Source organism: Acanthopagrus latus, chromosome 14 (assembly GCF_904848185.1).
Source record: "Acanthopagrus latus isolate v.2019 chromosome 14, fAcaLat1.1, whole genome shotgun sequence".
In the NCBI taxonomy this organism is placed as follows: Eukaryota; Metazoa; Chordata; class Actinopteri; order Spariformes; family Sparidae; genus Acanthopagrus; species Acanthopagrus latus.
Window position 1 is genome coordinate 21,332,529 of NC_051052.1, and position 12,033 is coordinate 21,344,561.

The following is a 12,033-nucleotide window of genomic DNA, read 5'->3' on the forward strand; positions in this document are numbered from 1 at the left end:
GGCGGACCCTGCCACCTTAAGGGAGTAAAGGTCAATGATACATGTATTTACATGAATGTACATATTGTATACTATCAGTCGACTGATTATCTGAATCATAATTCACCTTTTTTTTTTTTCATTTTTGCTTAGTTAAATATGAATATGGTTGGCTCTGATGCAGCATGTAATCTGTAAAGAAACTAGTAACTAAAGTTGTCAAATAACCATAGTGGAGTGAAAGTAGACAGTATCTGACTGCAGAATGTAGTAAAGTATAAAGTATAAATTAGCAGATAATGGACAAACTTTTACACACTTAAGTTAAAGTATCTCAAAATTGCATTTAAGAAAATTACTTGAGTGAATGTACTTAGTTATATTCCATCACTGAGTACACGTCTTCCCTTCTAGAAAAACAATGTCACTTGTTATGAACTACAACTCCCGAGGTGAACAGGACTACTGCGCATGGGCAAAAAGGTGGGGCGCGCGAACCCATGCGGATATATCGCTATGTAAAATGGCGGCGTGAGAGAGGCTCGTTCAAAACATAGCGGTGTTACCTGTGAAGGAGGTTAGCTAACGTCTCTGCTACGATCTGCGGTACGTGGATCCGTGTGCGAATCATTCAGTGGAAGCGGCTGGAATTTACGTTCCGGTAAAAAAGGTATGTCGTGTTTTATTCGTTGAGTCGGTCGGTGTGTGGAGCTAACGCTAGCCTTCACGCTATATTTAAAATGACGTTAGCCGCTAGCTGCTAACGTCTGGGCCCGGTGAACCTGCCGTTAACTCACCGGCTAACAGCCTGTGGATGGATGTCGAGCAAATGAACGTATATAGTATCAAAAGTTTGACTACCTGAGTAATTAACCTTGTGAAATAATCTACTCTTAATTGTTTATCTGAGTGAAACGCGGATAATCACCCGGCCTGAGGTGAAGAACGGACGCTTGTTAGCCGGTAAAGGAAAGCTAACTAAGTTAAGCTAGGTAACTGTTACCTCAGTTAAATTCCACCGGACATGTGTGTCTGTGTGTTACCTGAAGGAGGAAATCAAACCTTAGCCGGTTCTGTAACAGTCGGGTCACCACGTTAATGAAACAGATGCATGTTCCACACCGGTATCAAACCCTCCAGAATGTTCTCACAACACACAGACCGTGAAGGCAACTGATGTGTTCACAGGCACGATGTCACAATTATTTTAGTTACTGGTGTGATTATTGTGCAGCACTTCAGTACAGATGATCTCAGACATTATTCTATTTTTATTTGCTTTTGTTTCTTTAATTATTTTTTATTGAGTTTGGTTTCTAACCTGCCTCAATTCTTTTGGGATGTAGTAAGTTGGTTGTTCTTAAATAAGTGATTCATCCTTTTGTTGTAAAATCACCAAAACACAGCCTGACATATTTAAATATCTTGTTTTTTATCCAACAACAATTAAAAGAATTCAAAGATATTTAAGTTTGCAAGAACCAAAGACTAATGAACCAACATGTATTCACATTTGAGAGCCTTATTCTCATCACTGATTTAAGTATTTCAGTGTTGTATCTGAAAATCTAAATCTGCAACATAACTAGTAATTGAAGCTGTTTAATAAATGTAGTAAAATAAAAAGTACAATGTTTCCCTCTGAGATGCAGTGGAGTAAAAGAATAACACAACACAAAATATAAATACTGAAACAGAGGAGGTTTATACTTTCTGTCATTTTTTTTTTTTAGCTTGTTTTACGACTTGTCCTGAACCTCTGGATGACCTGGTCCAAGCTGCTGATGAATTCAGATATTTATATTTAGACGAGATGTATTTAGATATCTATATTTAGATGAGATGTATTTAGATATCTATATTTAGCCGAGATGTATTTAGATATCTATAATTAGATGAGATGTATTTAGATATCTATAATTAGATGAGATGTATTTAGATATCTATAATTAGACGAGATGTTGTCCTGCTAACTGTCCGTCTGCTCTTTGTGTCTCAGAGCAGGTGGGATGGCGAAGAGGATCGCTGATAAAGAGCTAACAGACAGGAACTGGGATCAGGAGGAGGAGGGAGAGGAGGTGAGTCAGAGCTGAATGACAGAAATATTCTTGTTCAGCCGGATCCGTATCAGGATTGCAGACAGTGATGATGTTTTAACCTGTAACATGCTGTCCTCCATCAGGCCGGGACGTTTTCAGTTGCGAGTGAAGATGTGTTGAAGAACCGACCCATTAAAAAGGCCAAACGCAGAAATGTGGGAGGAGAGGTAAAACCACACATCAACGTATAATTCAGCTTTCTTACTGACTTTACATCAGCCTGTGGACGGAGTAAATTGTTTCTTTAAACGTCTGCAGAATTCACATCTGATTCTGAGATGACTTGAAATGAGTGCAGCTGTAAACCCTCAGTGCTCACTCTGTTTCAGGGAGAGGGCAGTGGATCCTTTAAAGGTTTTAAAGGGTTTTCTTTGAGCACGGCGGCGAGCGGCGGCTCCACTCAAACAGCCTTCTCTGGATTCAGTAACGGTGGCGGCTTTATAGGCCTCAGCGGTCTGACCAACGGAAACAGCATCGCTCCATCATTTAGAGGGTTCTCATCTCCTGCTGCAACATCCCCCGCTGCACCTGGTGAGTTCACCACTGTTCACCCTCTGTGTGAACCGACTGGTTACTGGCTGATGTTTAATGACTGAATGATCCAAGCTGGAAGTCTTCAGGTGTCCATTAGAAGTCAGGAAGGGAGCAACAGGCAGAAACATGGTGCTGCAGCGTGACACTTTCATGAGCTGAGTTAACAGCAATACTGAGATGTCAGTAGTGAGTTCGAGTTGACGACGCGTGTCCCGCACTGTTGGCACTCGTCGGCTGCTGTTGGGTCGAATAGGCTGTTCTGTTGAGGACGAGGGAAAGAGCCGATACTGGCGCACGATATACACTGGAGCTAAAAATTATTGGCCTGATAATGGAAAATATGCATGATCGCTTTCGGCAAAATTAAGGCAGAGAAGACGAGGAATGCTGTTGTCATGCACGATGATGTGATCACCCTTTGCGATACTTGTTCCAATGTTACACGGGTGATCACAGAGGAAGGAATAAATCTGAGTTTAATATAATAATTCTTATTACAGCTAAAGAATATTAAGTCAGCCATCTTTGCTGGCTACATCTGAGTCTTTGTGACCTGCAGATAAACTACAGGTGAGGGATATTTTTAGAAAAGGTAAAAAATGATATGAAATTATCGGTTCTCTCATCCTCGTCTTCAGTGTCAGCCTTGAGAGGCAAGAAATTATGTCATTGGTATCAGCTGGAAAAAAATCCAATATGTGCATCATTAAGCAGCCTACAAGTTGTTAATGTATAACATTAAAAGGTAATGTATAATTATTAAATTCACATTTAAGTATTCACGAGCAGTAGGATAGAAAACCTAATAAATCTTATTGAGTTTTCTTGCATCTAGAGAAAAAAAGATTATAACCCTTTGATAGATGGTTCATTTTTTAAATTAGAAATTGAGCCCGAGTGTCGGTTTGTTTGGAAGATGAACTCGTTCTGTGCTCGTTGTGTTTGTTGCTGACTCCCGACGTGTTCGTGGACATGATCATTAACCACGTCAGTAACATGGCTCGTCTGTACGTACAGTCTGATGTCTGGTGTCAGTGTGCTCCTGCAGCACAGCAGCAGTTTGTGACCTGATTTCAGATCAGTTTAATTCTCTCTGACTTCATAAAGGCTCGTTCCCTCTGATGAAATCATGTTCATCCACATGTAATGGAGGAGGAAGCAGCTCGTGTGTGTGTGTGTGTGTGTGTGTGTGTGTGTCGCTGCAGGGCAGGATGGGGGGCAGCAGAGGGGGAGGGGCCTCCTCCTCTCAGCCTCACCCAGCTGCTGTCACGCTAACGTTTCTCCCTCCATCGTCTCAGGTCTGACATTCAACGGCCCCGCCTCCGCCAAGCCCAGCGCTGACATCACAGCCAAGCAGACCAATGGCTCCACCTCGAGCCCGACTCAAAGCTCCAGCTCCTGCAGCAGCGCCAGTGTGAGCAACAAGGAGTACAGCCGGCAGCTCACTGCCCTCAACTGCTCGGTGCGGGACTGGATCACCAAGCACGTGAACGACAACCCTCTGTGTGATCTCAACCCCATCTTCAGGGATTATGAGCGGCACCTGGCCAGCATCGAGCGGCAGTACGGAGCCGGGTCTGCTGACGGAGGCTCCGAGGAGAAGAAGCTGCCGGCTGCGGCCACCCCTCCTCCTCCTGCTGCTGCCTCGGCTTCCTCCTCCGGCAGCTCGGCGGCTCCGGCTCCAGCCGCCACTTTGTTCTCCTTTGGCAAAAACACGACAGAAGACTCAGCCCGGGACAAAAGTGCCATCGGCGTCACGTTTAACTTCGGTCAGAAGGTGGACAGCTCCGTCCTCGGCTCCTTAGGGTCCAAAACGACTCCCCCCAGCTTCTCCTTCTCCTCCAGCGCCTCCTCCAGTCAGACCTCCCTGTTTGGAGCTCCTGGATCTGCTGCACCACTGTCCTTCAGCGGGACCAAGTCTGAGGATGCTCGACCGGCAGGTAACACCCGCAGATATCTTTATGTCCTTAAGCAGAGAGCTGAGAGGCCGTCTGTCGTTTAAATTAATGTTGATGTTTTATTCTCCAGGAAGTCAAAAGAACTTAAATATTCTCATCAATTCTATCAATAAATCTGCTGGATTTAAAGCTGCAAAAGAAAAAAATTATCCACAACCATTTTGATCATTGATTGTTTTCAGCTCATCACACATGAAGATTAGTATCTGTATTTTTCTAACAATAATAAATAAAAGATCTTTCTTGGAAAAAGTAAAATCGACAACGACATCACTCGGCTTTTAATTACTTGATTCATCAAGAACTTTACTCTCAGAAAATAAAAATGATCTGTTGTTTAATCTCGTAACAACTTTATATTTCATGTTAAATGTCAGCAAACTGTTTTCATCCTCTAAAAACTGAGATATCAACATCGCTTTGGACTTAAAGAAACTGGGCATTGGACATTTAACTCAGAAAATAGTCGTCAGTGCAGCCAACGTTTAATATACTAATATCAGAAAGACGTTCAGAGTCCATTATGACTCCTATAAATGTGTTCTGTTGGACCAACAGGAAACAGAAACAAGATTTGTTCATCTTATCTGTGACACAGTGATCCGTAATAATGATGTTAGGAAAGTGTCAATAAAACACAAATATTATTTTGACTGTAGATTCATTCATGTAATATTTTCTTGGATAATCTTTGGGTCAGTCAGTTGTCATAGAAATGTTTAAAATGGCCGACAGAACCGAACACCAGTCCAAGGAAATCAGTTTACAGTCAGAGCTGCTATTGTTTCTGCTCTGGCTAAAATGTCAGGTTTTTTAAATGAAACCTGGTTGAACAGGCGAACGCCTCTGTAACAATCCTGTTTAAAATCATTAATATTAATGTGGAAAACAGTCAGTGACAGCTGATCTATAATTATAATGAAGAAAACGATCAAATCTTCAATTTTGAGACGATGGGACTGAATGATTTATGGTTTAAAAATGTAAATTATTATTTCATTGCTGTCCATTAACTACCACTGATAGCTGACCATTTGTTTCAGCTGTAGCTAAAATCAGTTGTTTTTTTTTATTAGCTGGGTTAAAAACATTTCAATTTTCTTCTTTTCCATCCAGCAGAATTTTTGGTTAAACTCTTTTACTCCTGTAACAATTTTAACTGAATACAGTTAATTACAGTTGATTGATATTCAGGCACTTTTAACTCTGCAGGTTTCGTTACATTAATTCTGAACACAAAGATATTAAAGATCAATCTCTCAATCACAAAATAAAATCTAGTGAATTTTCACTTTTAGACGATGAGACTAATTGAGTTTTGGTTAAAAAAAAGACAAATACTCATTAAACTATTGATAATTAATCAACAGACTGTTCCAGCTGTGGCTTAAATCGCCTGATTTTTAAACACACTCTGGTTAAGTAAATGTTCTTCTGGTTTAGCAGCTGGATTGATTTGTGGTTAAACTCTTTCCTCCTGAAGCTCTGTGAGGCTTTTCATTAAATACAGTCAGTTACAGTTAATTATAGTCTCTGTTACATTAATTATGAACTAAGATATCAAGTTCACTGTCATATAAACCACAGAAACACAGAAAACGGTCTCAAATAATGTTGGATAACATTTTTTTTTGTTTGGACTAATTGTTAATTTAGTAATAAAAACACTACATACCTGAAAAAGGTGATTTATATTTAATTAATAGTTTGTAATGAGCCGACATGGATCCAATAATGAAAGACTGATTAATCTGCAGATGACTTAAACAGATGCCTAATAATTTCTGTAGACGGACCAAACATCTGAGCTTTACTCCCGGCTGTTTGATCTTGTTTTTGTTGAAAAATCAGATTTTTTTAAAACGTATTTTAATTATTTATTTTTGGTAGACGAGAACGGAGACGAAGACTCAGACGAGCCACCCAAACCGGACGTGAAGGAGGTGAAGGAGGACGACGCCTTCTACTCCAAGAAGTACGTCTCACTGTTTCATTCACCGTTTAAACACACTGACGTCACATTAAAATCTGCTCAAAGATTTGTTTTCAGACAACTTGAATCTTTAACGTGGAGCCATGTTAAAACATTACAGGTTCACTGTTTATCCGTCAGTTTAAACAAAGTGATTTACTTCACTCAGATATTTGATTTCAATATTTTTTAGGCCTGAAGAATAAATGATCCACTTTGCCACAAGAAACAGGAAATTAACAGATTTCATGTTGAATAAATGAATTATTGGTTTTGTTCGATGTGTTTTTATCTAATGATCACTCAGCTTTTGGATTATATCATAATGGGTGAGAATCATTCAACCACAGAATAATCTACAAGGATGCCTGTGATTCACCATTCATTCAAAAATCAGAAGTGTGAAATAAAATTTTGCTTTGTAGAAAATCTGAATTTGAACACATCATCGTTCAAACTGTATCTGGATGTTTTTACCTGTGTTAACCTGAAGCGTCTGTTTCTGTCAGGTGTAAACTTTTCTACAAGAAGGACTCTGAGTTCAAGGAGAAAGGAGTCGGCACGCTGCACCTCAAAGAGACCGACGACGGGAAAACTCAGATGATCATTCGTGCCGACACAAACCTGGGTAAAAAACAAAAAGTGGTGCCAAATAAAACATTTATTCTCATTTTAGATGCAGTGAGGAAGAAACTACATGCGTGAAAGGAGCCGAAGTTATTTCAGTTTATATGCTCATCTCACAGAAACTATTTTATTCTGTAGTCAGATTAATTTTGATTCAGAAGACGCAGATACAAACTAAAATACAGAAAAGGAAAGAAAAATGTTGTTGCTTCACATTTTTCTTGTTCTGTACAAACCTGCAGGTGATGAATCATTTAAATACACATCAATATTCAACAAAATGTTCCAGTGAGATCTGAGGCAGCAGACTGAGCTGTGGGCGAACAGCGCCACCTGCTGGTCAAACTTTAGAACTGCCGCCCTCTGCAGCTCGGAGAACGTTACTGCGGCCGCTGGACAACAGATTGTCCCAGAGTAACTGCTGTAGATGTTATCATCATTGTAAGACATTGTCTTTTGTCCTCGTCAGGAAACATCCTGCTGAACATCATCGTGCAGTCGTCCATGCCGTGCTCTCGGCTCGGGAAGAACAACGTGATGGTGTTGTGCGTCCCCAACCCGCCCATCGACGACAAGAACCCCACCAGCCCCGTCCCCCTCCTCATCCGAGTGAAGACCGCCGAGGACGCCGACGAGCTCCACAAGACCCTGGAGGAGAAGAAGGTCTGAGGCTGGAGCTTTTAGCAGACTTCACCTGGTCATCCTCCGACAGATCGACCTCACCACGCACTCACATGATAAAACAAACTCATCTGTACTTAAGTCATCCTGGTAAATCACGATTCCCTCACAATAAATTGGTCGTCATACTGTGAAATCTTTTTGTTAGTTTCTAATCACATCGTCGTCGCTGTTCGACTCGGCTACATTCCTCCCGGTTCGATGCTGCTGCTGCTGTTTTATTAGACAAACCGAACCATGTATCTTATCAGCCTCACTGTTTCATTTTACTGTTTTAATTTGGTCGTCGAGTGACTGAAAGTGTGACTCCAGAAGAATTATGACTGTGTGACATCCACGACCCGTACCACTCAGTCTTTTTGGGGAAACCTCCAAATAAAAGTCCAGTCGATTTGGTTTTACAAATTAAATACTTGCAGTAACAGTTAATTTTTTAAATGAACGTGTCGAGGATTTAGTGTGTCTGCTGAGTGTTTTTTTTGCTCTGGAAACTATTTATTGTACCGGCAGGATTTGTACTCTCACTGATTGAACCTCGTGTGAATGTTTCCCCTGAAGAGCTTCTGTAATCGTGTGGACGGGACGTGTGAGACAGACCAGTTGTTTTATTTTCTGTAAACATGGACTCTGTTGTTTTCCAAGTGTCCTTTGTGTGGCCTTTGGTTCGGCCTTCGAGATGAGGCATGCTGTCATCGTCTGAGAACATTTGTAAAGACATTTATTGGAGAATAAAAGGAAACAAACCACCACGCCTGCTGCTGTTTTTAGTTCTTTTTCATTTGATTGGAAATTTAAGTTTCTCTGGGATTAAAGATTCAGCTCAGGTGCTGCTGCAGGAACACAGTGTCCTCTCAGCTCACTGCTGATGGTTAGAAATGATCCTCTGGGTAAAATATCCAAGTTTAATGTCTCACAATATTTTAATCCGTGTGAGGTTAATGGGATTTTTATTGGCCTGCGGTTATTACTACCTCGCTGCAGCTCTGAGTGCCCACCAGTGAGGTTTATAATTGGAAATATTCTTTAAAAAGACAGAAAACAGACTGAATTTTAGTTTCCTAGTCTTTGGTAGTCACTTTGATCCAGACTGAAATATCTCATCTGATGAACTGCCATAAAACTGCACAAATATTATCCAGAGGATGAACTATAATAACTGGTGAGCCTCCATCAGCGCCATTGTTGGGTCAACATGTTAATGGGTTCAGTAATTTGGATTAAGACCAAACGCCTGAAGAACTGATGACATCACAATCAGCCTCACTGCTGTCGAAATCACCAGAATAATGTTTTTCCAACTGACACTTAACATGAAACTGGGGTTGATGCTTAGAAACTCATCATAGTCATCTATTTAGTGCACATGTAATCTGATCGGGTGTTTGAGGTTGTAACCGTTGGTGTCCACTTGGAGTGATGGAGAGCAATAAACCTTTGAGGCGTCCATGTTGCTCCAACACGAACAACGAACGACCGACAGGAGCGTGTAATTACCTGTGTGGTCAGTGATTAGTGCTAATGAGCTAATGCTAACATGGATACACAATTAAAACCTGGGCACATTTTTGGGAGGGAGCTCTGTTCCTGTCATAGCTGCTCAGTGGCGCATGAAGCCAAAACAGCTCGACTTCTCTGGTATAAAACCACCTGGATCTGCCTCATAAGTATATAATTACAAACAGAATCAAAGAGTTTCTTTAAGTCAAATTGTGAAATACTTCATCGGTCTGTTTAGTTCGTTGTCTGGTTGTGCTGAGGACAGACTGGAAGTTTGTATGTATTTTAAGTTGTTGGGTTTAAAACACACACTCTCTCACACACACACACACACACACACACACACACACACACACACACACACACACACACACACACTACTCTTCAGCATTTAAAGTATTAAATCTGCTTTAAAATGTATGAAATGAGGAGGAGGGGGCAAAAGCATGCTTCCGTGTTGTGCGGCCCATGGAGCATGCGCACGGAGACTTCCGCCGAATGAGCGGGCTAACTTCCGGTTTTGCGCGCGGCTATCTTGAACAGTGATAGAATAATTTAACCCAGCGGCTCTTCTGGACTTTACAGAGGTTATTATACGATATGGATCCAGTGGTGACAGTGAAACGAGTCACGTCGCTCAAAATCATGTAACCAGCATTTTACAGACTCTTCTTGGTGCTAGCTTAGCTGGAAGCGGCCGCCGCCATCTTGGCCTCTCGCTGTTTCCGTAGTTAGCTGTTTGCTAGCGAATGACAACAGGCAACAGGAGCGTTTGTGTTCAGTTTCACTTCTAACCAAAGTCCCGAAGTTAGTACTCACCGAGATGTACTGCGGTCCAGCCGCCGTGGTTCGTGTTTACTCGTCAAATCAGCCTTTTTTCTTAAGCGATGCCTTCAGGTGCGCTCTCAGACACTGGGAGATGTCAAACCTGGAGGGACTGTGTCGAGCAGGCGCCACCTAGTGGACATCAGGGTCGATGCACTTTCCTTTGTTAGTGCAATTTAGGCCGCCATGTCAGAACCACGTGACGGTCCCAACACAAACATTATGTGATAAAATATTAGAAACATTTTCTTAAGAAAATACGTCTAACCCTAACCGATTGTAAAGAATAAATAATATAATGAAAATGATAGATTCTTACATAAATAATAAGTACAAGTGCCCCGCCCCTTTCTGTGACATCACCCCCATAAAGTCATGTGATTTCATTCACATTTAATTTCATTCATTTTATGGTAAAATTACATAACAGAAATCAATAACGCTTGAGCTGAGGTGTCCAGATTACACAGCTGCCATATTTTGTTTTTTTCAACATAAACGTAAATAAGTCCCGCCCACAGACTCTAACAAATCCAGGTGGTGCGCGCCAAAAGGGGGCGGTCCCGCTTGTTTCCCGCGAAGTTAGTGCATTTCCCTCCAAAACCTCAGATGTGTATAATAATGGCTGACAGATCGTCACTCTGGTTGGAGCGGCTCTTCTCTGAGGACACAAACACGGTCAGTAAACTGTTCTGTATAATCTGCTTCATGTGTCCAGTTACCTGCTCAGTACAGGTGTATTCACGTCTGTGTGGGAGGATCACAGATCACTTATTACCTACAGATCTCAGGTAATCAGCCCAGGTGATGTTCCTTCATAAATCAGGGAGCTCCACATAGTAATTACCTCCATGTTGTCTCAGCCCAGAAAGTTGTACATATGTGCAGGTTAACAGGGAGCCAGCCTCCCTCTCATGCAGGTCAGATCTGTTTTTGTCTCAGTTGTTTCTGAAATAACTGAACAGAAGCCGAAGACTTTTCATTTAACTGTTACCTGTTGAGGTAAATTTGACTGGAACATAATCATCTAACTAACTTTACATCCAATTAAATCCGCAATGGACGTTGTGTTTTGCTCGGCGCACCAAACTCCATTGTGATTTTGGTCGTTTTTTCTCTGCCGTCTTTATTACATGAATAATGCACAGCTAAGCCATTATTGAACATCAGAGTACAACACAGTTAGCGAACAGGCTTCATGTGTTGTGTTTCATGATGTCTCAGTATGTTAGTATGTCAGCATCTAGAAGGTCATTCTGAGCAGCTAGTGTGTTTGTCTCAATTCTGGGTTAATGTGTTATTTAAATCACTGCACTGACTCCCTGTGTGTCAGAAGATAGACTTTTAAATCATATTACTCGTGTTTAAAGCACTAAATGTTCTCAGGATTAAATATATTTGGTTTACTTTTGGTTTACCTTTAAAAACACACCAGGAGCTGAAAGTGTGAGCAGAGGAACAGGCTGCTGAGGACCAGCGGGACGATGGTTTCCTGAACTGAATCCTGATTTCCTGTCATCAGGTTTTGTGGGCCGACATGTTGTCTGGTTGGTGCTCGGCCCGGGACAGGAAGGCTCTGCAGCAGGTGATCCATCCATCCACAGAGCATCAGTGACAGAGGACAGGTGAGGTGTCTGCTCAGAGCTCAAACAATACTGAGAAGACTAACAGAACCAGAGGGAACAGCAAATGTTAACGTTGGAAAAAAACGCCCCCTAATTATTATTAATTGAATGCAGTTTAAACCAGAGAGTTATATAAAAGTTATATAAGAGACCAGGAGTGATGTAGTTCCAGGCTGCAAACATCGTTGGTGCATCTTCATTTCTTTTCGGCCCACTTGGTTCAAACAGAACCAGAC

At 41.5% G+C, this 12,033-nt stretch overlaps 1 protein-coding gene and 1 long non-coding RNA gene across 4 annotated transcripts in view; both read left to right on the plus strand.

Annotated features, from left to right (window-relative positions):
* Positions 1 to 472: 472 nt before the first annotated feature.
* nup50 (nucleoporin 50) lies at positions 473 to 8,599 on the plus strand. Of its 2 annotated transcripts, none has more exons than XM_037121805.1 (8): positions 473 to 649; positions 1,979 to 2,057; positions 2,162 to 2,245; positions 2,408 to 2,609; positions 3,911 to 4,552; positions 6,461 to 6,545; positions 7,052 to 7,170; positions 7,639 to 8,599. In XM_037121805.1, exons 2-8 carry the CDS (start codon positions 1,989 to 1,991, stop codon positions 7,836 to 7,838), a joined length of 1,401 nt encoding a protein of 466 aa, XP_036977700.1. In that variant the 5' UTR covers positions 473 to 649; positions 1,979 to 1,988; the 3' UTR covers positions 7,839 to 8,599. The 2 variants fall into 2 exon arrangements, with proteins under 2 accessions (XP_036977700.1, XP_036977701.1); XM_037121806.1 differs by having other exon boundaries at positions 1,984 to 2,057.
* Positions 8,600 to 10,787: 2,188 nt separating this feature from the next.
* LOC119032561 overlaps positions 10,788 to 12,033 on the plus strand; it is a 41,100-nt gene continuing 39,854 nt past the window's right edge. For both annotated transcript variants that reach the window (XR_005078944.1, XR_005078945.1), the window contains exons 1-2: positions 10,788 to 10,850; positions 11,608 to 11,797. This is a non-coding gene — a long non-coding RNA (uncharacterized LOC119032561). The remainder of the gene's footprint in view (positions 10,851 to 11,607; positions 11,798 to 12,033) is intronic.